General features: G+C 43.6%; 1 protein-coding gene across 8 annotated transcripts in view; it reads left to right on the top strand.

The window, feature by feature from the left end:
• Positions 1–12,312, top strand: part of LOC105033667 (MLO-like protein 9) — a 59,398-nt gene extending 47,086 nt beyond the window's left edge. For all 8 annotated transcript variants that reach the window (XM_073256677.1, XM_073256678.1, XM_073256675.1 and 5 more), the window contains 2 exons: positions 5,335–5,395; positions 11,632–12,312. In XM_073256677.1, coding sequence (XP_073112778.1) covers positions 5,335–5,395; positions 11,632–12,042 — 472 coding nt within the window. In that variant the 3' untranslated portion in view covers positions 12,043–12,312. The remainder of the gene's footprint in view (positions 1–5,334; positions 5,396–11,631) is intronic.
• The last annotated feature ends 7,033 nt before the right edge of the window (positions 12,313–19,345 follow it).

Here is a 19,345-nt window from a genome sequence, read left to right as displayed (position 1 = left end):
AAATATCTTGCTAAAAATTTTAAAATTTGATATATTTTTTCTTAAACCTACCTAACATCATACACATCATGCCTCTTTAGAATAATATTTTTATCTTAGCCTAAAAATCTATTTAAGTTAACTTAAAAGGTTAAATATAATAGGAGGAAAAGAACCATCTAAATGATCAAATAAAGTTAAATATAATGACTTCTTTTTCTAAAAAAATATATCTATATCATAAATATTATTTTTATTGTTGGAAAGTCCATCAAGATAGTAGAAAAATCTATAATTTTTAAATTAAATTTATACTAATAATTTTTTTCATTATTTAATTACCTTCAAACTATCTAATCTTAAAATCAAATAAACATTAAAACTAATAAATTTTTAAACTACTAAATAATAATAAAAAATAATTTATAAAAAATAATAGATTTAAATAAATTTCATTGAGAGGGAAAAAGTGTTATCTCATCTGCTCCAAGCATCTCGATCGATTGAGATGGATTTAAAATTCTTTATTCGGCTGCTCCAAGACTCCCATCCGATTGAGACTCTTGCGAACGAAAAAATAAAGGAAAACTATATAATAGGGTATCCAAAATATTTATCCTCAAGTAATCAACATAAAAGTATATGAATAAACACTGTAATTATATAATATATATTTATGAAAACTAAACATAATAATTCAATTTTTTAAACTCTTCCACATCACCTTATTTTCTCTTTTTTTTTGTTATTGGGTTGGTTCTGATGATCGACACATAAATTTTAATAAAAGAAAAATTATAATCTCATATTTTTTTTGTTTATCAATAAACTAATATGGAGCAAAATGTAATGAATATCTTCTTGAAGATATTTACTTAATATATGGATCCGAAACTACAAAATCATCCACAAAAAATAGAAAGCTATAACTCATTTTTTTTCTAATAAAAAAATATATCGATACCATAAATATTATTTTCATTGTTGGACATTGAGATAGGAGGACCTATAATTATTAAATTAAATCTATACTAATAATTTTTTCATCATTTAATTACCTTCAAGCTATCTAATCATGAAATCAAATCAACATCAAGATAATAACAATTTTTTTTTAACTTCCAAATAATAATACAAAATAATTTATAAAAAATAATAGATTTCAATAAGTTTCATAGAGGGAAAGAAAAAGTTACCTCATCTACTCCAAGCCGTCCATCCGATTGATATGGATTTACATTTTCCTATTCGGTCGCTTCACGCCTCCAACCCAATTGACACTCCCTCCAGCCGCCTCCCCCCAACCCCCTTGCCCCTGCAGCGTAAGGCCTAGGTCGCGGCCATCCATGCCGCCCCCACCATAGTCCTGTCCCACCGTCGTCCGTGCCGCACTCGCCGTCCGTGCCGCACTCGCCGTTCGTGTTGCACCCGACTCCATCCGACCACCACCAAACCTCCTCTCTTCGGGCTCCGACGCCACCAACCCCTCTCCCTCTTCACTCCTCGAGCTCTGACACCACCAACCCCCTTAATAAATTAGTACTTTTAAAAAAATATTATTAATTATTTTTATAATATTTTATTTTTAAAAAATAATATTTTTTTAAAAATATTGTTATCGTCTCTTATCCCTTCCCTACTTTTATTTTTTAAAATATTATTTTTTTAATTTTTAAAATACTACTTTATTATTATTTAAAAATAATATTTTAAATTATTATTAATAATAAAATAATAATATTTTTTTTCCTTTTTTATCCCCCTCTCTAATATTTTTTTTTTTAAAAATAATATTTTTTTTTAAAATGTTGTTTTCGTCTCTTATCCCTCCCCTACTTTTATTTTTTAAAATATTATTTTTTTAATTTTTTAAGATACTACTTTTTATTATTTAAAAATAATATTTTAAATTATTATTATTAATAAAATAATAATATTTTTTTTTCTTTTTTCCTCCCTTTTCCCAAATATTTTTTTTTTTTTTCCCCCTTCCCTTCCCTTCCTCCTGTCGCCTCCACCCCACTCGCCCCCACCGCGTGAGGCCCAGGTCGCGGCTGTTCGCGTCGCCCCCGCCGCGGCCCCGTCGCCACACCGTCTGAGCCACACTCGTCTTTCGTGCCGCACCTGGTTCCATGCGACCATCAAATTCCCTCCCCTCCGCTCTCCTCCCCCGGCTTCGGTGCCACCAACCCCCTCCCCTCCTCTCCCCTCCCCTGCCTCGGCTCTGGAGCCACCAACCCCCCTCACCTCCCCTCCCCGACCCCGAGTACCTCCCGTGCCTTCCCCACCCCCGCAATCGCCCCCCGCACCCTCTATGGCCTTGGCCCCCGCACCCTTCATGCAAGCCTAACCTAACCCCAACCCTAACCCTTTTAAAAGCCCCCTCATATCTTCTTCCCCGCATTCTCTCTGTTGTGCTCCCTTCCCTTCCCTCTCTCTTCCCCATGTTCCCCTCTCTCTTCTGTGAGTGTTGTGTTGGATCGGTGGAAAAATGGAAAAGAAAATGGAAGGAAAAAAAAAGAAGAGAGGTGAAGGAAGGAAGGCACGCACCTAAGGGAGATTGAAGGGGAAGGCGACGGTGGAGACCGACTGGAGGTGGTGGCAAGGAGAGCAGAGAGGACGTCAGGGGGGGTGTGGAGGTCGGTGGGGAGGGGAGCTGCAATGTGGGGAGGAAGGCATGAAAAGAAAAAAAAAGACGAGAGGTGAAGGAAGGAAGGCACTCACCTGAGGGAGAATGGAGGGAAAGCCGACTGTGGAGACCGACTGGAGGTGGCGGCGAGGAGAGCAGAGAGGACGTTGGAGGGGGCGTGGAGGTCGGTGGGGAGGGGAGCTGCAAGATGGGGAGGAAGGCGTGAAAGGAAGAAAAAAAGAAAAGAGGTGAAGGAAGGAAGGCACGCACCTGATGGAGATCGGAGGGGAAGGCAATGGCGAAGACCGATTGGAGGTGGTGGCGAGAAGAGCAGAGAGGACGTCGGGGGGGCGTGGAGATCGATGGAGAGGGAAGCTGCAAGATGGGGAGGAAGGCATCCGAAAGTTTTGAGAGGGCTCAGGGAGTCCACAGCACACCGAACTAAAAGAAAAAAAAAACACCAAGGGAGAAGACCTGGTGGGCTGCCACATGGCACGCTAAACATCTTACAAATATCGCGCTGAGGGAGTTCTAGTCTCAACTTTAATGCTTTGTATAGATATTGATGTTCTAAGCATAAATGCTATCTAACTCCCACCTTTGCAAACCAGCTCTCTTACTATCTGGCTTTTGTAGCTTGGATCTGCCCTAGTATCCCCAAAACCAAAACCCCCTTACACCGTAAGGGTCCAAATGCTCTATATGCTTGGCAACCTCGTCTCATTGATCATTCAGACTGTCTCATATAGCAGCTTGAATTTGGAATCACCTTGCTAGGGCAGGGATTGGCTTGATTATAGCCTCACTTCCTTCACACTCCCATGCCCAAAGACCCTCCATGACGAGAAACAATAGGAGAAAGGGTTGGGAAGACATTTCTCCTGTCTTTTATCCAACAAAAGGTCTGGAACTTGCAATTACTATCAACATTGAGCCAAACCAAGTAGCACCACGCAATTCCACTCAGTTTGCATTGGTTCAGACCATTTCTGCACCTCTCCCAGATTGAAATCGGGAACTATCCCAATTCCATGCTGGTTCAGTGTTGAGTACCTCGAACTAGAAAATTTAGGACAATTCAACAAAACTTGTTATCAAGTTAACAATCAAAAATCCATTCAGATTACTTAAAATCAATCATAAATGATATTGAAAGACTACTAGGATTCAATATGATATTACATGTTAACATCATACCTCCAATTTTTTTCAATTAAATGCTAATTCTTAGATTTTTCAACAAAATGGAAAAAGAGTAGGGATGATTTACCTGTTAGAATGTTGTTCTAGCTTAAAAATTCGATGATCATTGCTTGAATCCAATCTCGCAAAAAAGTAAGCACAGGAACTTGCAGAGAACAATTTAAAATCTCATGTAAAAGTTCATCTTGAGTATCTTCTCACTGTAAGTCCGGTTCTGGTCTAGTTCAGGGGTAATATGGGCCTAATCCACCCCCAATTAATCCCTCTAAATCGGTTTGGGTCTATGTGTTGGCATACCTGGTGTTTCAATCCTTGCTATTACCTAAACTATAGGCTAAGCCAATTTTTTTTATGAAATTGAAAGATGTTGAGGGAGTAATCAGCATAGATCCATTTTTTCACCTTATTGTACAGAGTTTCAAGCAAGGATCACTATGCCAGTGCCGGGGTCTATGCCGATTGGCCGGTGCCATAGTTCAGTACGCCCTTGTGCCATTTCATGCTAGGCCCGTATTGACATAACAAAAAGGGTGGGGGAGAGGGAGAAGGGGAGAGAGAAAGAGAGAGAGAGGGGGGGGAGAGGGAGAGGGAGAGGGAGAGGGAGAGGGAGGGAGGGGGAAGGTGGGCGAAGGCCAGTGGAGCTTAGCCAGACATGGTAAAGAGGGTGGGGGAGAGGAAGAAAGGGAGAGAAGAAGGGAGGGAGGGATAGGGAGAGGGGGAGAGAGAGATGGAGGGTGGCGGATGGCCAACGGAGACCGCAAAGGGCTAGGGAGGAGCATGGAGGGGCGGAGGTAAAGCCTCTCCTCCACCCCTCCTTAGCCCTCTGGTGGCCTCCACTGGCTGTCTACCACCCTCCATCTCTCTCTCTCCCTCTGCGTCTCTCTCCCTACCCCCTCTCTCTATTTTCCTCTCTTTTCCTCTCCCGCTCGCCCCCTCCTTCGCCGATCTCTCATTTTGAATGCCAGAACCATCTTGGTCCGCCACTAGTACGACTCAGTACTCCCCAACTAGGCAAGGACAGTTCTGCATTCTTTGCTTTCAATGGATTTTGCCAATTCTTGATGTCTTTTTTGTGAATGGGGGTGATTTTTTTTCTCTCATGACAGTACCGTAATAAATGGTTGGCCATTAAGTGTGCCAGAGATCTTTTAAATAGAGTTGCAAAATAGTTATTTTGGGCATTTGGGCATAACAAAACAGAAAATAAATGGATGTTGTATCTTTTACTGCCTTCATAACATTACATGCCCATTATGGGGATCACATGAATTTCTTGTTCCCCTGATAAACATTTTCCTATCTTCAATTTATTTCAACATTGAGTTTAAGTGTTTATCTGTTGGCCTCTAAAAAATAGATTTGTCAAATGAGCAATTACAGATGATCTCTTTGATTAGTGATATTCTTTTCCCTTTCGAATTGATTGACAAATCAAAAGTTCTCTATCATTAATGATATAATAAGGCTAATTGGCTAATGTTATGATTTACTGTCTGGTGATTGTTTCCATTCAATTTTTGCAGAGTTGGAGTCCAATTTTTGTGCAGCTATATTACACTTCCACTTTATGCGCTTGTATCCCAGGTAAATATCTTTTTTCATTATTTGCTAATACATCTTTTGTGGCTGTAGATGTTGGCAAAAGATTTAATTTTGTATGATCTATTATCACCTGCATTGGTTCTAGGAAAATGATCAAGGCATTTTTCACTAATAGGATGTTAGCTCAAAATCATGTTGTTAGAATTATGTCCTAATTTTAAACTTCCTAGGTCCTACTATATAATGGACTATCATATTCCCCTTTCGATCACCCATCTTCAGATCTTCAAATTGTAAAATCAAGCTTTTCACAAGCAAGACAGATTGACCATTTTGAAGGCGCATAGGAAGGTAGTAGCATTATAAATATCATGATGTTTAGATTGGATGTGGCCAAGTGCGAGATCAAAAAATTATTTAAATATGGTGAGTGTTGTGCTTAAAGAATTGAGTCCACAACAGTGTGAATTTACGAACTAGGTAAATCCACAAGCAAGCAATGATGATGCTAAGAGGTCATGAAGCATGATTTTTAATCATTAGCATAGTGTAGAACTGTTGATGTGACACTACAACATTTAGACTTTTATTGGCAAAAGTCTTAAAACTGCTATTAAAAAATTATTGTGATGGACTAGCAGCAAAAAAATAAAAAATAAAAAAGGATAGTAGCCTCCCTAGACACCATCACTAAAAGCTTAACAGCAATATTTACATTTTGACAGAAAAAAATAGTTCTTGGAAAAATAAATGCCTTTCGATAATAATTTTTTAATGGCCACATTTTTTACTGCAATTGGTCTACATATTTTGTAAGGGCAATTATTACATATGCAAACTATTTTTAGAAGCAAATATTATTTGCTATTACAAGAGCCAGCACTAAAACCCTATTTTCTTGTAGTGTGATAGGACAAGCCATATAAAGTTTGGTACATCTAGAGAAAGCTGCAAGCAGTATCTCCATTGGCCAAATGAACTCATAAGTAGTCACGTAGGATTGTAAGTTGGAAAGGCTGGTACAAAAGGAACCGACTGGCGAACTAATAAAGTTAATTAGGAAAGCAAAAGCAAGTTGGCAGAAAAAATAAACAAAATAGATGAATTTAGAATTGCATTATGAGGCTGCAAGATGATAATGCTGATATTCTTGGCAATCAGTGTGAGTGGCAAGCCATCCATGATAGTGAGCATGATTAGGGAGGTAACAAGTAATGGAAAGTAGTCCAAAAGATGGAACTTCTTAGGACAACCAGGAACAAAAGCTGATGTGAAGAAAGCACGTGGTGTCAATATTGTGAGATCTCACACTAACAAAGGCAAGGCTTCTGTTGTGGAAATGTAAGTCTAATATTTGACACAAGTTGTAAAGAAGGGAGACCATGTTAAGGTTGGATTATAAAAAACTAAAATGTTTAACAAGAAAGAACAAGGAAGAAAAACACCATCACTTTTCAAAATGTACCGAGTGGAGACCATTCTAAACAACTAACCATGAAGGTGCAAGTAGAAAAACAATTAACCTCAGTGAAGATGGTCCAAATGGATGGTTGAATCCAAGAGCTTAAGAAAATGAGTAAAAGCTAATTGAATGGTCAAGCAGATTTATAAGTGGAAGAAATGGAAGAGGGAATGTCCATTATCTCTTCAAATCTTCAAAGCATGAAGCATAAAGATTACGTCATGTAAGACGAGCATGCAAACCCAAAGAATTTAACTGATTGGCTAAACCAATGTAATCCGGCACAAGGTAATAATCATCCAGATATGAGTAGGGAAAGGTTAATCCTCTGAAACAGGTGGTTGGATGAATAGGAATCTTAAACGAAGAGCTTGGAAGTAATTTGGCACACAACTTGATCAAATTATTTGACACGACCACAATCATTCGGATCCTGAACATGGAGATAAATGAGATGCAGCATAAGTTCATTTCGAAGTTTGAGATGTCTTAACTGCCACAAAGAGATAAAGGGAGTTAAAGATCTGCCTGCTTTTCCGAGTTGGGTATCAGAGGAAGTGGGATGATGATGGAAAGGACTACAGATCTATCTCTTGCTTTGTAGTGCAATCATGTGCTGATTTAGAGGTATTAAAAAAAATATTTGCCAAAAACCATTGAGGTGGATAGCAAACTAGTACTGGTGGCCAGCTAAGATGATTGGTCGATTGTTCTACGAAAATTAATGTGCTTCCTTTGATTCCTAATGGTTGCACAGGGTAAATTGAATCCTAAAGTGTGACTATCATAGTCGATTAAATGTAGATATTAAAATCAGATTATTCTACAGCAAATAAATTGACTAAAATAGAGCATAACTATAAATATAACAAATCAACTATAAAGTCTAATCACAAATTGCAGTCTTTATCAAGGTTCACCATCTCGGTACTAGATCCCGTACCGATATCATCTTTTATAGTGTCGGTATGAGGTATGGACTAGTATGATAGTATCGATATGATGTGGTACGGCATATCAGTATGGTATTAGTACAATATGGTACACCCTATACTGGACGGTACATCAAACATTGGTCTCTTAACATTAGATATTCAAATGTTGTAAAACCGCATTATGCTAAAGTACTGTATAGTTGGTGCTTCCTCAAAGTCTCTAGATCCCAAAAATGCACTAAAAAATTATCCTCTCTTTCCTTCAATAGCTTGCTCAACTCGCTAATTATTTAGGAAGATCTGAAAATAATGAAGGGGTGAGCTACAAAAGTCAATATGCAGCTTTACCATGTTGAAATGAATTCAAGTTTGGATTAATAATAGATGGCTTTTATGACATAACATATGAATCAAATTCATTGGAGTATTCAAAGAAGGTTCAATGCAACAATCTTATAATGAAATGGAAAACCACAGTTCTCTAATTAAGGAATCTGGAATCTTGAAAAGATCAGAACATTGAGAAAGAATTCCTCAATTAATTCACATAAGTTACATTTTCTTAAAAGAAATTTGCTTTTACTCTATAAGGCATCCTAGCTAGTGCCAATGAGGTCACATATATCCTATGGGTAAACGAGACAAGGCCATGTGAATCCTTGAGGTCCACATGTAAAACATAGCCAAAGGTCTACTTAAATCATTGTTGATAATTCAAGTCAGGCTACATATACTACTTAGCCTAAGGTCCACATACACCCTCATTGAACACTTAAATGAGACAAAGCACCACCAGCTAAATGTCCGCCTATATCTTTCAGGTTTGGTATGTATTTTAAATTTGAAAGTAAATCCGACATGCAACATTCATCAGAAATCTTCAAAGAAAATAACTAGACAGAAAAAGGTTCCACTAAGTGCAGAATCCCAAGTTTTCTTCTTTTGATAGCCGAGTTTGTTCAACTTGGAGAATCAATAAGCTTTTAGGAATCCACATAGAAGCCAAACATGAATTCAGGCTAGCACTAACCAAATTTCCAAAGATGAATTTGTCATAATATTTGTCTTGAATCATATATTTTAAAATAAATAATAGCTTTAAAATGTGATAACAGTTGTAGAGTCTAAATTTCAATGGAAAATTTGAGTTTCAAAATTGGTTAATATTTTAGGGTCTTAAATAACATTTGATTAGAAAGAATCAAAACATCTGTATCTCAAAATACAGATTAAAGAACACCTAGATTCTTGATTTCAAAGAGTTCAAAAGATAAGTGAATCTTAGAATTCCAAGAATATCTCAGCTTGAAATTAATGTCAAAGTTCACAAAAATATAATCCAACCTAAATTCAAAAGGTGATAGAGGAATTTGCGTAAAGGAAACTGAGGATTTTGAAATTGACTTGAGAAAGAACACATCTAAATTTGAAAAGAATTTCAAGAATCAAAAGCCCAAGTCAACTATTATAGACAAGGAATAGCTAATCTGATGCTAGAAGAAAACCACTAAATCCTTGTCTTGAGCTTTCCTCCACTCTCGCCAAAACCCAACGTCCTTTCCATATTCCTCTCCAACCTGCCTACATTGACCCCTACCTATAGGCTTGGTATGGGTGTTTGAGAAAGTGGAGACCACCGTGTTGGTTCTTCAAATCAGTTTGATATGTCAATTCAGTAGGTTGGGAGAGTGAGTGGTTAATAGGTGAGTAACTTGGTCATAGACTCTTGTAGATGAAAATTCAGGATTAATAGAAGCAGACCTTCTTTAAGTGACTTCCATTTACTTAAGACGTAAGATAGGAATAAGAGATAAATTCCAATTTGAACTCAATAAACTCAAAAATTTAAATTCTAAGAATAAAAGTTGATTTTTCAACGCCAATGAAAAATCTAGATTTTTGGCTTCCGGTCTAAATTTCAACTTTTAAATGCTAAGGTCTTTCTCAAATCTTTAAGGCTCATAAATTCTATTATACCCTAATACTGCCAATTCAACCTTTGGTTCTCTTGGCATCAACCGAGCTAAGGGATCAAGGTTCAGTTAACAGCAGCATAGCTGAACGTTGCCTCACACATTTGGAGGAGCTACCTTCAAGTTACTAACCATCAAACTGGTCATGGAGATGTTACCACTTGGATAGATTAAACTATTTTCATAATAAATTCTTGCTGATCAATTATGTTCCAGCAAGAATTTAAACAAACTGACCACTTGTTACAATGTCAATGAGGCAAACGATATCCCTGAGCACATTATTAAGCTGGCTCAAACTAGAAGTCCAAGATGAATCATGAGCCATCGGGCTTGAATAATGGAGGAAACATATTAAATTGTTCTCTAAATCAAAGACAAATTTAGTCCAAGGGTGGATAGACATCAAACACATATAGATAAATATCTCATTAGAGGCCCAATATTACAAATTAGACATTACAATTAATAAATAATCATTTTTCAAATTGGTGCAAAGCTTAGAAATTAAAGAAAACACAGTACTTAAGCTTCCCAACTTACTAGTTAATAATAAACCTCCCATATTATGGGCAGTATGAGTGCAAGTACTGAAAATCTGTGACTAATTTGTGAATTTAGACATGAATTTCATTAAATGTAGCATTCCAGTTTTTCTGCATGAGCTTGTATATGTCGTCAGAGTCCAAAATACTAGTATAATCTTAATGTGTATAATAGAAGACTTGAGCGTACGCAGCAAATATTAAAAATGCAATGGACACAAGTATTTTAAATGGCTTATGATTGTTTATTTGTGTAAATTATTTTGCAAAGTGGTTAAATCAATTAAAGCTTTTTTTGAGAAAAAGGGGTTGACTGAAGGAGCAACATACCAGTTCCAAACGTTTCACGTGCTTGAACATTGTCCTATATCAATGTGTCCCAGCTGTTAGTATGATTTGCTGACCTTATCAGACTCTGATCAGCACAAGCATGGTTCATGATGTTTAAATCTTTGGAGCTTTCAGAATGCATCACATTTGTGGCATCATTTTGTCCTGCAATGAGTTCATCATGCAATAAAGTTCTCTGTCCTTTAAAAAACCGACCTATCCATTGGCCAGTAGTAGACTTGTGTCTGTACTCTGTAGTCTCCTGATCACCATTGCATGTTGAATCTCACGATCAAATCTAAAGTGTCTATTGTCAGTCTCTTTGCTTGATCAGGAAAGAGGCCCATCCTAAACTATTTACCCAATGTCCCCTCTTCTACACACACAACTAATAGGTTATAGTTACCTAATATTCCAGAAAACTACTTCTGGCAAGGTCATCGAGACACAGACTAGCTTCTAAAATCCCTTAGGTTTGCACAAAATCCCATAAATCCTCTGAGCAAACTCCTTATTTCAATTCAGATTTTCAACCTTCCATGTTAACAGTATAACTGAAATTTCATCTGTATCTAGTAGGCAAAGACATTGTGAGGAGGCTCTCCTATCCATGCTTGGGGAGGGCCTTCCACATGATACGATTGTATGATTTCAGACACACCATTTTTAAGTGATAGCATCAATAGTTTGTAGAATGGCTAATACCACAGTAAACAAATAATTTTAAAACCATCCATTGACTTAAATTTGAAGTTCAATCTGTTATATTACTAACTAGTAACTACCATGGAACTTTTCTCCTTTCGATGTGGTCACACATGAGAGGTCGACCTTTAATTTTATGTAAATCCTTTGAAACCTAAGTATTGTTTTGTATATCAAGCACCACATACATGTGCTAGTAGAAATATTAGTTCACTAATGGCTGATATTAGTCTAGAAGCTAGCTTATATTACTAGCAAGAATTTCAATTTTGCTTCATCAGCATTGTAGTTCAATACTTAATTGATCATGTCATGCCTTCTTTTTCAGATGGGATCGCACATGAAGAAGTCCATATTCCATGAGCAGACAGCCAAGGCTCTCAAGAAATGGCACCAAGAAGTGAAGAAAAAGCATGGCAAAGGATCGTCGCATTCTTCTCCAAGGACCCCAGGTACAAGCACACGGTCAAGTCCAAATTCATCTCCAGTTCACCAACTCTACCGCTACAAGACTGTAGGACACACGACCCTTTCTCCGAAAAGATGCTTCTCAGATAGAGAGTATTCAGATACAGAGTTTGAGATGTCACCCTCATCAACAACCAGTTTGATCCCCTCCACCAAGCCAAATTGCCAAGAGGATGTACCAGCCAGACAACACATACATCCAGAAGAACAACGCCATGAAGAGGACTTCTCATTTGTAAAGCTGTCTGATCAAACTGGAAAAAATCCATGATGCCATCTTCCATTTCATTTTCATGATATGTTATAGCTGCCTCAGTTCATTTCATGTGTTTTAATATCAAAAGTCTGGTTTAAAAGAAAAATGTAAATTAAGTGGATATCAGTTGATCCAATACAAATACTAGAAGAAAAGACCCCTGTAACATGACTGAGTAGGAGTGATGCCTAGAGACCATATGGCAAAATATGTATTATGTAAATCATGCAAAAAGGGTGATTTGTTAATGAAATAAAAAAATCAAAGCCAGTTACTTGCAAATAAGCCCGTTGCATTATCTAAATTGTATAAGATTATCTATTCTGCCATATAATACCAACTCTCTTAGTGTCTCAGTGCATGAGACTTGTCTGACAATCCGAATTTCTGCACCCCTTTTCTACCCTGCTCATTTCCTTGGCCCCATTTTTATTCCAGACTCTATCCACATGTTTCTCCTTTATGTAACTGTTGGTGCAAAAATCCGCTTGCGCCGGAGAAGCTGGAGTCGGGGAAGTCGCGGTCGCCGTCGGGACCTGCAAGGGAAGTCTAAACCGGAGGTGGGGTTGCTCCGGCAAGATCCTCCGACGCTCAAGTCAGTTCTCTGCCTCAACAAGAATGGAGCGCTCGAACGGAGAATTTAGCAGAGTTTTGAGATAAGAAATGAGCTTAGAGAATAACGTATCTGGGTCCCCCTTTTATAGGCGGAGGAGGTAACGGATTGATGACGACGTTTGTAACCGTCTGGTAGTGGGCCGCTCGTAGTCAGGGGGACTTTATTGCGAAGGGTAGTGGAGCGGAATCGTGGCTATCGCCGTAGCTCGCTACGTGGAATCAGTTGCGAGGAGTGGAGCAGCGTCCGTTGTCGTGACTTGCCAACGGAGGGGAGAATCGCGCGGTATCCGTTGCAAGAAGTGGAGCAGGATCGTGGCCGTTATTGCGGCCTGCCATGAAGTAGTGGAGTCACGCAGCACCTGCCGTAGGGAGCGGAGTAGAATCATGGTCGTTGATACAGCCTGTCAGAGAGTAATGGGGTCGCGCAGGGTCCGCCGCAGAGAGTGGAGCAGGGCTGCGACCGTTACTGTGGCCTGTCAGGGGTGATGGAGCAGTGCGGGATCCATTGTAGGAAGTGGAGCAGGGCCGCCAAGGGGCACAGATCTATCGGCTGAAGCTCGGCAGTGGTCGGAGTCCGGCCTCTGTAGGAATCCGGGCGGAGTCTTCCTGTAATCAAAGTTAAAGGTGAGGCCCGGCTCCCGTAGGAGTCCGGACGGGATTTACCAGTAGTTGACGTTGAGGACCGAGCCCGGCTCCCGTAGGAGTCCGGGCGGAGTCCCCTTGCTGTTGAAGTCGTCGGCGGAGTCCGGCTCCCGTAGGAGTCCGGACGCAGTCTGTTTTGCAGTCGTTGGAGTCGAGGGCGAAGTTCGGCTCCCGTAGGAGTCCGGACGAAGCTTGCCAGCAGTTGACGTTGAGGACCGAGCCCGGCTTCCGTAGGAGTCCGGGCGGAGTCCCCTTGCTGTTGAAGTCGTCGGTGGAGTCCGGCTCCCGTAGGAGTCCGGACGCAGTCTGTTTTGCAGCCGTTGGAGTCGAGGGCGATGTCCGGCTCCCGTAGGAGTCCGGACGAAGCTTGCCAGCAGTTGACGTTGAGGATCGAGCCCGGCTCCCGTAGGAGTCCGGGCGGAATCCCCTTGCTGTTGAAGTCGTCGGTGGAGTCCGGCTCCCGTAGGAGTCCGGACGCAGTCTGTTTTGCAGCCGTTGGAGTCGAGGGCGAAGTCCGGCTCCCGTAGGAGTCTGGACGAAGCTTGCCAGCAGTTGACGTTGAGGACCGAGCCCGGCTCCCGTAGGAGTCCGGGCGGAATCCCCTTGCTGTTGAAATCGTCGGCGGAGTCCGGCTCCCGTAGGAGTCCGGACGCAGTCTGTTTTGCAGCCGTTGGAGTCGAGGGCAAAGTCCGGCTCCCGTAGGAGTCCGGACGAAGCTTGCCAGCAGTTGACGTTGAGGACCGAGCCCGGCTCCCGTAGGAGTCCGAGCAGAATCCCCTTGCTGTTGAAGTCGTCGGCGGAGTCCGGCTCCCGTAGGAGTCCGGACGCAGTCTGTTTTGCAGCCGTTGGAGTCGAGGGCGAAGTCCGGCTCCCGTAGGAGTCCGGACGAAGCTTGCCTTTAAGGTCGGCCTTGCTGGTGGAGTTGTTGATTTTGTTGAGGACTTCGGCTGGGGGTATTTTATACCCAACACTAGTCCCCCTACTTCCGAGTTTGAATTTCGAACGTAGGAAGTACAGAGAGATGGGCACAGCCGAAGCCGTCCCCTCGCATCCTGTGCACTGCCGCCTCCAGATATTTTGGCATTTAATGTGTGCACGTCAGAGCCCGTTTTTCGGTGAAGGCAACTTGAAGAGTCTTTTCGGAACCCCTGTCGGAACGCGATCCCAAGCGTTGTGCTACGGAAATTCGTGAACGATCAACCCTCGATAGCGGTGAAGGGACATGCGGGACGCGTGGCACGCACCAGTTGGCCCAGGAACACCTGCCGCCATAACTGCGCTAGGATCCGTCGGCTATTTAAACCCCCTAATCTCCCTTCATGGCTTCATCCTGTCGATAGGACGGTACCTTTCTTTCACCTGAGAGCCTAGCTACTCAGCTACTTCCCTTGCACCAGTCCCTGCCTTCTTCAGCCCCCCACTTCTTCTCTGAGGGTTCCCACACCATGTCTTCTACCCCGGAGGCCCTCCTTGAAGGGATATCTAGGGCTTGGAGGAAGGCGAGGAGGAGAACAGCGGCCGGTGAGGATCCCCGTCGTTTCAAAGGAGGCTCAAGGAAGAATTCCTTCAACAACAGGGGTTTAATAACGGGGGCCGCCGGTAAAGTTATTCTGCCCGAGAATTTTGGAGTAGCAAGGTGGGGTGATACCGGTCAAGAGGGCAGAGCCGCCGTCACAAGCTGTGGCGGGATCCTTGATGCCGCCGGGGCCGAGGGACCAGAAGCGGTCGGCGTCGATGGTGGGGCAGTGGAACTTGTTGCGGGGACGGTAGAAGTAGCGCATGCCGACCTTGCCGGAACATGTTGGGTGGCGGCTGTCGTGGAGCATTCGGAGGTGGAGCATATCCTTGACATCGCCGCTGCCTCCAAAGTGACTCCGGCTCTTCTTGAAACAGGTCTTCGTCACTGCCGCCGTTGCCTTTATAGCCCCCGGGAATCTATCCCACCCTTTTCCCCTAGGGTTGGGACTTCGGAGATGAAGTGAAGTGAGACGGGACGAGAGCTGATAGGTCTGCTACACGCACTGGAGAACGCGGCCGAGGAGGACAGAGACGGGAAGAGGAGTTCGTAGCTTGGAGCGGCCTTCGGTATATCCTTTCCAAGCCGTATTCGCGAGGCTCGCAATGATGTATATCTTTTTTTTTTTTTTTTTTTTCCCAACCCACCGGGTCTTGTAACGTATATCTTATTAAATGAAGAGGAAATTTTGTTACCTTGTCTGTACCTTGCATCGAATAGTTGTCTGTCGAACTTCTTCATTTTCCTTTTGTCTTTTTCACGTCGTCTTAAGGTCATCAACGACCCCTTTTATTCGTGCAGGGTTGTTATTTGCCGAGCTCCTTTTCGACTTTTACGCCGTTCGAAGATACCCGATTGTCATTCTGTCAATGGCTGCAGGTTCGCTTGGGGTCATTCGAATCTGGGGTCCCTCCCAAGGTTTGAATTCGAGGATCCGAGCCTCTGTCACCCTCGGGCGCTGTTTGTTTTCCAATCGTCACTGTTGCAATCCATTGCCTTCTTTTTTCGCTTGGAGTCTTTCTCCGCTAAAGCCGAGGTGAAGTTCGGCTCCCGTGGGAGTCCGAACGGAGAATCCCTCTCGAAGTTGGAGTTGTGGGCGGAGCCCGGCTCCTGTAGGAGTCCGGGCGGAGCCTTTCTCGGCGTCGTGGACAGAGCCCGGCTCCCGTAGGAGTCCGGGCTGGGCTTACCACCGGTCGAAGTTGCTTAAGCTAGGGCAAGGCTTTCCTCTTGGGGGGGGCGCATATGGGCATTGCAGGGCCTCTCCCCCCATCCGGTCTAAAAGAGTCGGGCCTTTAACTTTGTTCATGTCAGGACGAGGTCCTCCTCCTGTTCCTGACATGGCTGCGGGGGCACATATGGGCGTTGTAGGGCCTCTCCCTCCATCCGGTCTGAATGGAACCGGGCCTTCGACTTTGCTCAAGTTAGGGCGAGGTTCTCCTCCTGTCCCTAACAGGGCTGTGGGGACACATATGGGCGTTGTAAGGCCTCTCCCCCCATCCGGTCTAAATGGAACCGGGCCTTCGACTTTGCTCAAGTTAGGGCGAGGTTCTCCTCCTGTCCCTAACAGGGCTGTGGGGGCACATATGGGCGTTGTAAGGCTTCTCCCTCCATCCGGTCTAAATGGAACCGGGCCTTCGACTTTGCTCAAGTTAGGGCGAGGTTCTCCTCCTGTCCTTAACAGGGCTGTGGGGCCACATATGGGCGTTGTAAGGCCTCTCCCCCCATCCGGTCTAAATGAAACCGGGCCTTCGACTTTGCTCAAGTTAGGGCGAGGTTCTCCTCCTGTCCCTAACAGGGCTGTGGGGGCACATATGGGCATTGTAAGGCCTCTCCCCCCATCCGGTCTAAATGGAACCGGGCCTTCGACTTTATGAGGTTGCCCTTTTGTTTTTGATACAGTTTGTTTGAATTGTCCAAAGATGTATGGGTATGCGATGATTGATTGAAATGAAGTTACTGGTAGTATATCCACAAGTTTTCTAAGCTCCATGGTCGCGGGAGGTCGGCCCCTCCGAGCTCCTTAAGATAATAAGTTCCGGGCCAGACTACTTCTTTGACCTCATAAGGTCCCTTCCAGTTTGGGACGAGCTTCCCCCGATCCTGAGGTTGCGAGACAGCAGATCGTCGAAGCACTAGATCTCCCACTTTAAAGGCTTTGTTCTTGACCCGGGCGTTGTAATATCGAGCAACTTTCTATCTGTAGGCTGCCATTCGAACCTGAGCGATCTCCCGTCTTTCTTCCAGCAGGTCGAGGTTGGCTCTAAGACTTTGTGAATTTTGGTGTTCGTCGAATGCCACGACTCGTGCCGATGGGAGTTTAAGCTCGATCGGGATGATGGCTTCCGTTCTGAAGGCTAAAGCAAAGGGAGTCTCCCCCGTAGGTAACCTCTGGGTAGTTCGATACGCCCATAGCACATGATAAAGCTCGTCCGCCTAAGTTCCTTTTGCTTTTTCAAGCCTTGTCTTAATCCTCTGCAAAAGGGTTCTGTTAGTCACCTCAGCTTCGCCGTTCGCCTGAGGATGGGCTACTGAAGTGAAGTGGTGGGAGATGTTTAGATCTTCACAAAATTCGGCGAATCTTGCTCTCGCGAATTGCCGTCCATTATCAGTGATTAGGGTTCTAGGCAAACCGAACCTGCACACAATTGACTTCCAGACGAAATCTTATACTTTCGCTTCTGTGATTTTTGCTAGTGGTTCGGCTTCAACCCATTTGGTGAAGTAGTCGATCGCTACAAGGAGGAACTTCCTTTGTCCGGACGCCATGGGAAAGGGGCCAAGGATGTCCATCCCCCACTGTGCAAAAGGCCATGGGGCACTCAAAAGTGTGAGCTCGGTGGCGGGCTGTCTCTGGACGTTGGCGTATCTCTGGTATCGATCGCACTTTTTGACATACTCAATCGAATCATGATGCATCGTTGGCCAGTAGTATCCTTGGCGGAGTAACTTGTGGGATAAAGATCTGGCTCCCAAATGGCTTCCGCAAGCTCCCTCGTGCACTTCCCACAAAGCGTAGTCAGCTTCCGAGGGCCGGAGGCATCTTAAGAGGGGCAAGGAGTATGATCTTTTGTACAATTTGCCCTCATAAAGGATGTACCGAGAGGCTTGATTTCGGAGCTTCCGAGCTTCTTTCGCGTCCTGGGGGAGAACTCCATCTCTGAGATAGGTTATCAGCGGGTCGACCCAGCTGGGCTCGTGGTCGACCTCCATTACGGGCCGCGATTCTTCCGTACTCGGATGTTTCAGAACTTCAAAAAGGATACCTTTGGGCAATTCGGCCGGAGCCGATGTCGCTAGCTTGGAAAGAAGATCGGCTCTGGTATTCTCCAGCCTTGGAATCTGCCTAATGTCGAAACTGCTAAAGGCGGGGGTAAGCTCTTTTACTTTCTCAAGATATTTGGTCATACTGTCCTCCCGCGCTTCATAACTCCCGCTGACTTGTCCCACCACTAGTTGGGAGTCGCTGTATACCCGGAGTTGACCTATTCCCAGCTCTTTGGCGATCCTTAATCCTGCGATCAGAGCTTCATATTCCGCTCCATTGTTTGTTGCAGGAAACTCGAAACGCAGAGCGTACTCTGTGATGACTCTCTCCGGGCTGACCAAAATCAGGCCTGCACCCGCACCCGCCATGTTGGAAGATCCGTCCACATAGAGGGTCCAAAAGCAATCGGAGGGATTGGCTTCTTCGTTGGGGGAATTCGGTTGAGACTTTAGGTCGTCACCCTTGCTTTGCTCAGGTTCGGCCTCCTCTGGGATGGTGTACTCTACTATGAAATCTGCCAATATTTGGGCCTTTACTGCTGGTCTAGGTCTGTAGTTGATGTCGAATTCCGTGAGCTCGATCGCCCATTTTGCCATTCTTCCGGAGGCGTCAGCCCGGTGCAAAACCGCCTTGATCGGTTGATCGGTGAGTAGCGTCACGGTGTGCCCTTGAAAGTAGGGTCGGAGCCTCCGAGCTGCAACCAACAAGGCGTAGGTCAGTTTTTCTAATTTGGTGTACCTGCTCTCGGCGTCCCTTAGCGCGTGGCTAATGTAGTAGACTGGTCACTGGACTTTCGTTTCTTCTTTGACAAGGACGGCCGCAAGGGCCATGGGAGAGACCGCCAGGTATAAAAATAATTCCTCCCCAGGTTCAGGCTTTGCCAGCAGCGGGGGTAAGCTGAGGTAGTTTTTTAATTCTTCGAACGCCTGTTGGCATTCAGAGGTCCAACAGAAGTTCTTCGGCTGCTTGAGGGTTTGAAAGAAGGGCAAACATCGTTCAGCCGACCTCGCGACGAAGCGATTAAGAGCCGCTATCCTCCCTGTGAGGCGCTGAACCTCCTTGATCAACTTTGGGGCGGTCATCTCTTGGATAGCGCGAATTTTCTCTGGATTGGCCTCAATCCCGCGCCCTGATACTATGAAGCCCAGGAATTTCCCTGAGATTACTCCAAAAGCGCATTTAGTTGGGTTCAGCTTCATTCTGTACTTTCGAAGAGCGCCAAAGGTTTCCTCGAGGTCGGCGACATGATCTCTGGAGGACTTGCTTTTTACAAGCATATC

The sequence above is a fragment of the Elaeis guineensis genome, chromosome 4 (genome assembly GCF_000442705.2).
Source record: "Elaeis guineensis isolate ETL-2024a chromosome 4, EG11, whole genome shotgun sequence".
Classification (NCBI taxonomy): Eukaryota; Viridiplantae; Streptophyta; class Magnoliopsida; order Arecales; family Arecaceae; genus Elaeis; species Elaeis guineensis.
The sequence above is the reverse complement of the archived record's forward strand: the minus strand, read 5'-3'. Positions and strand labels throughout refer to the sequence as shown.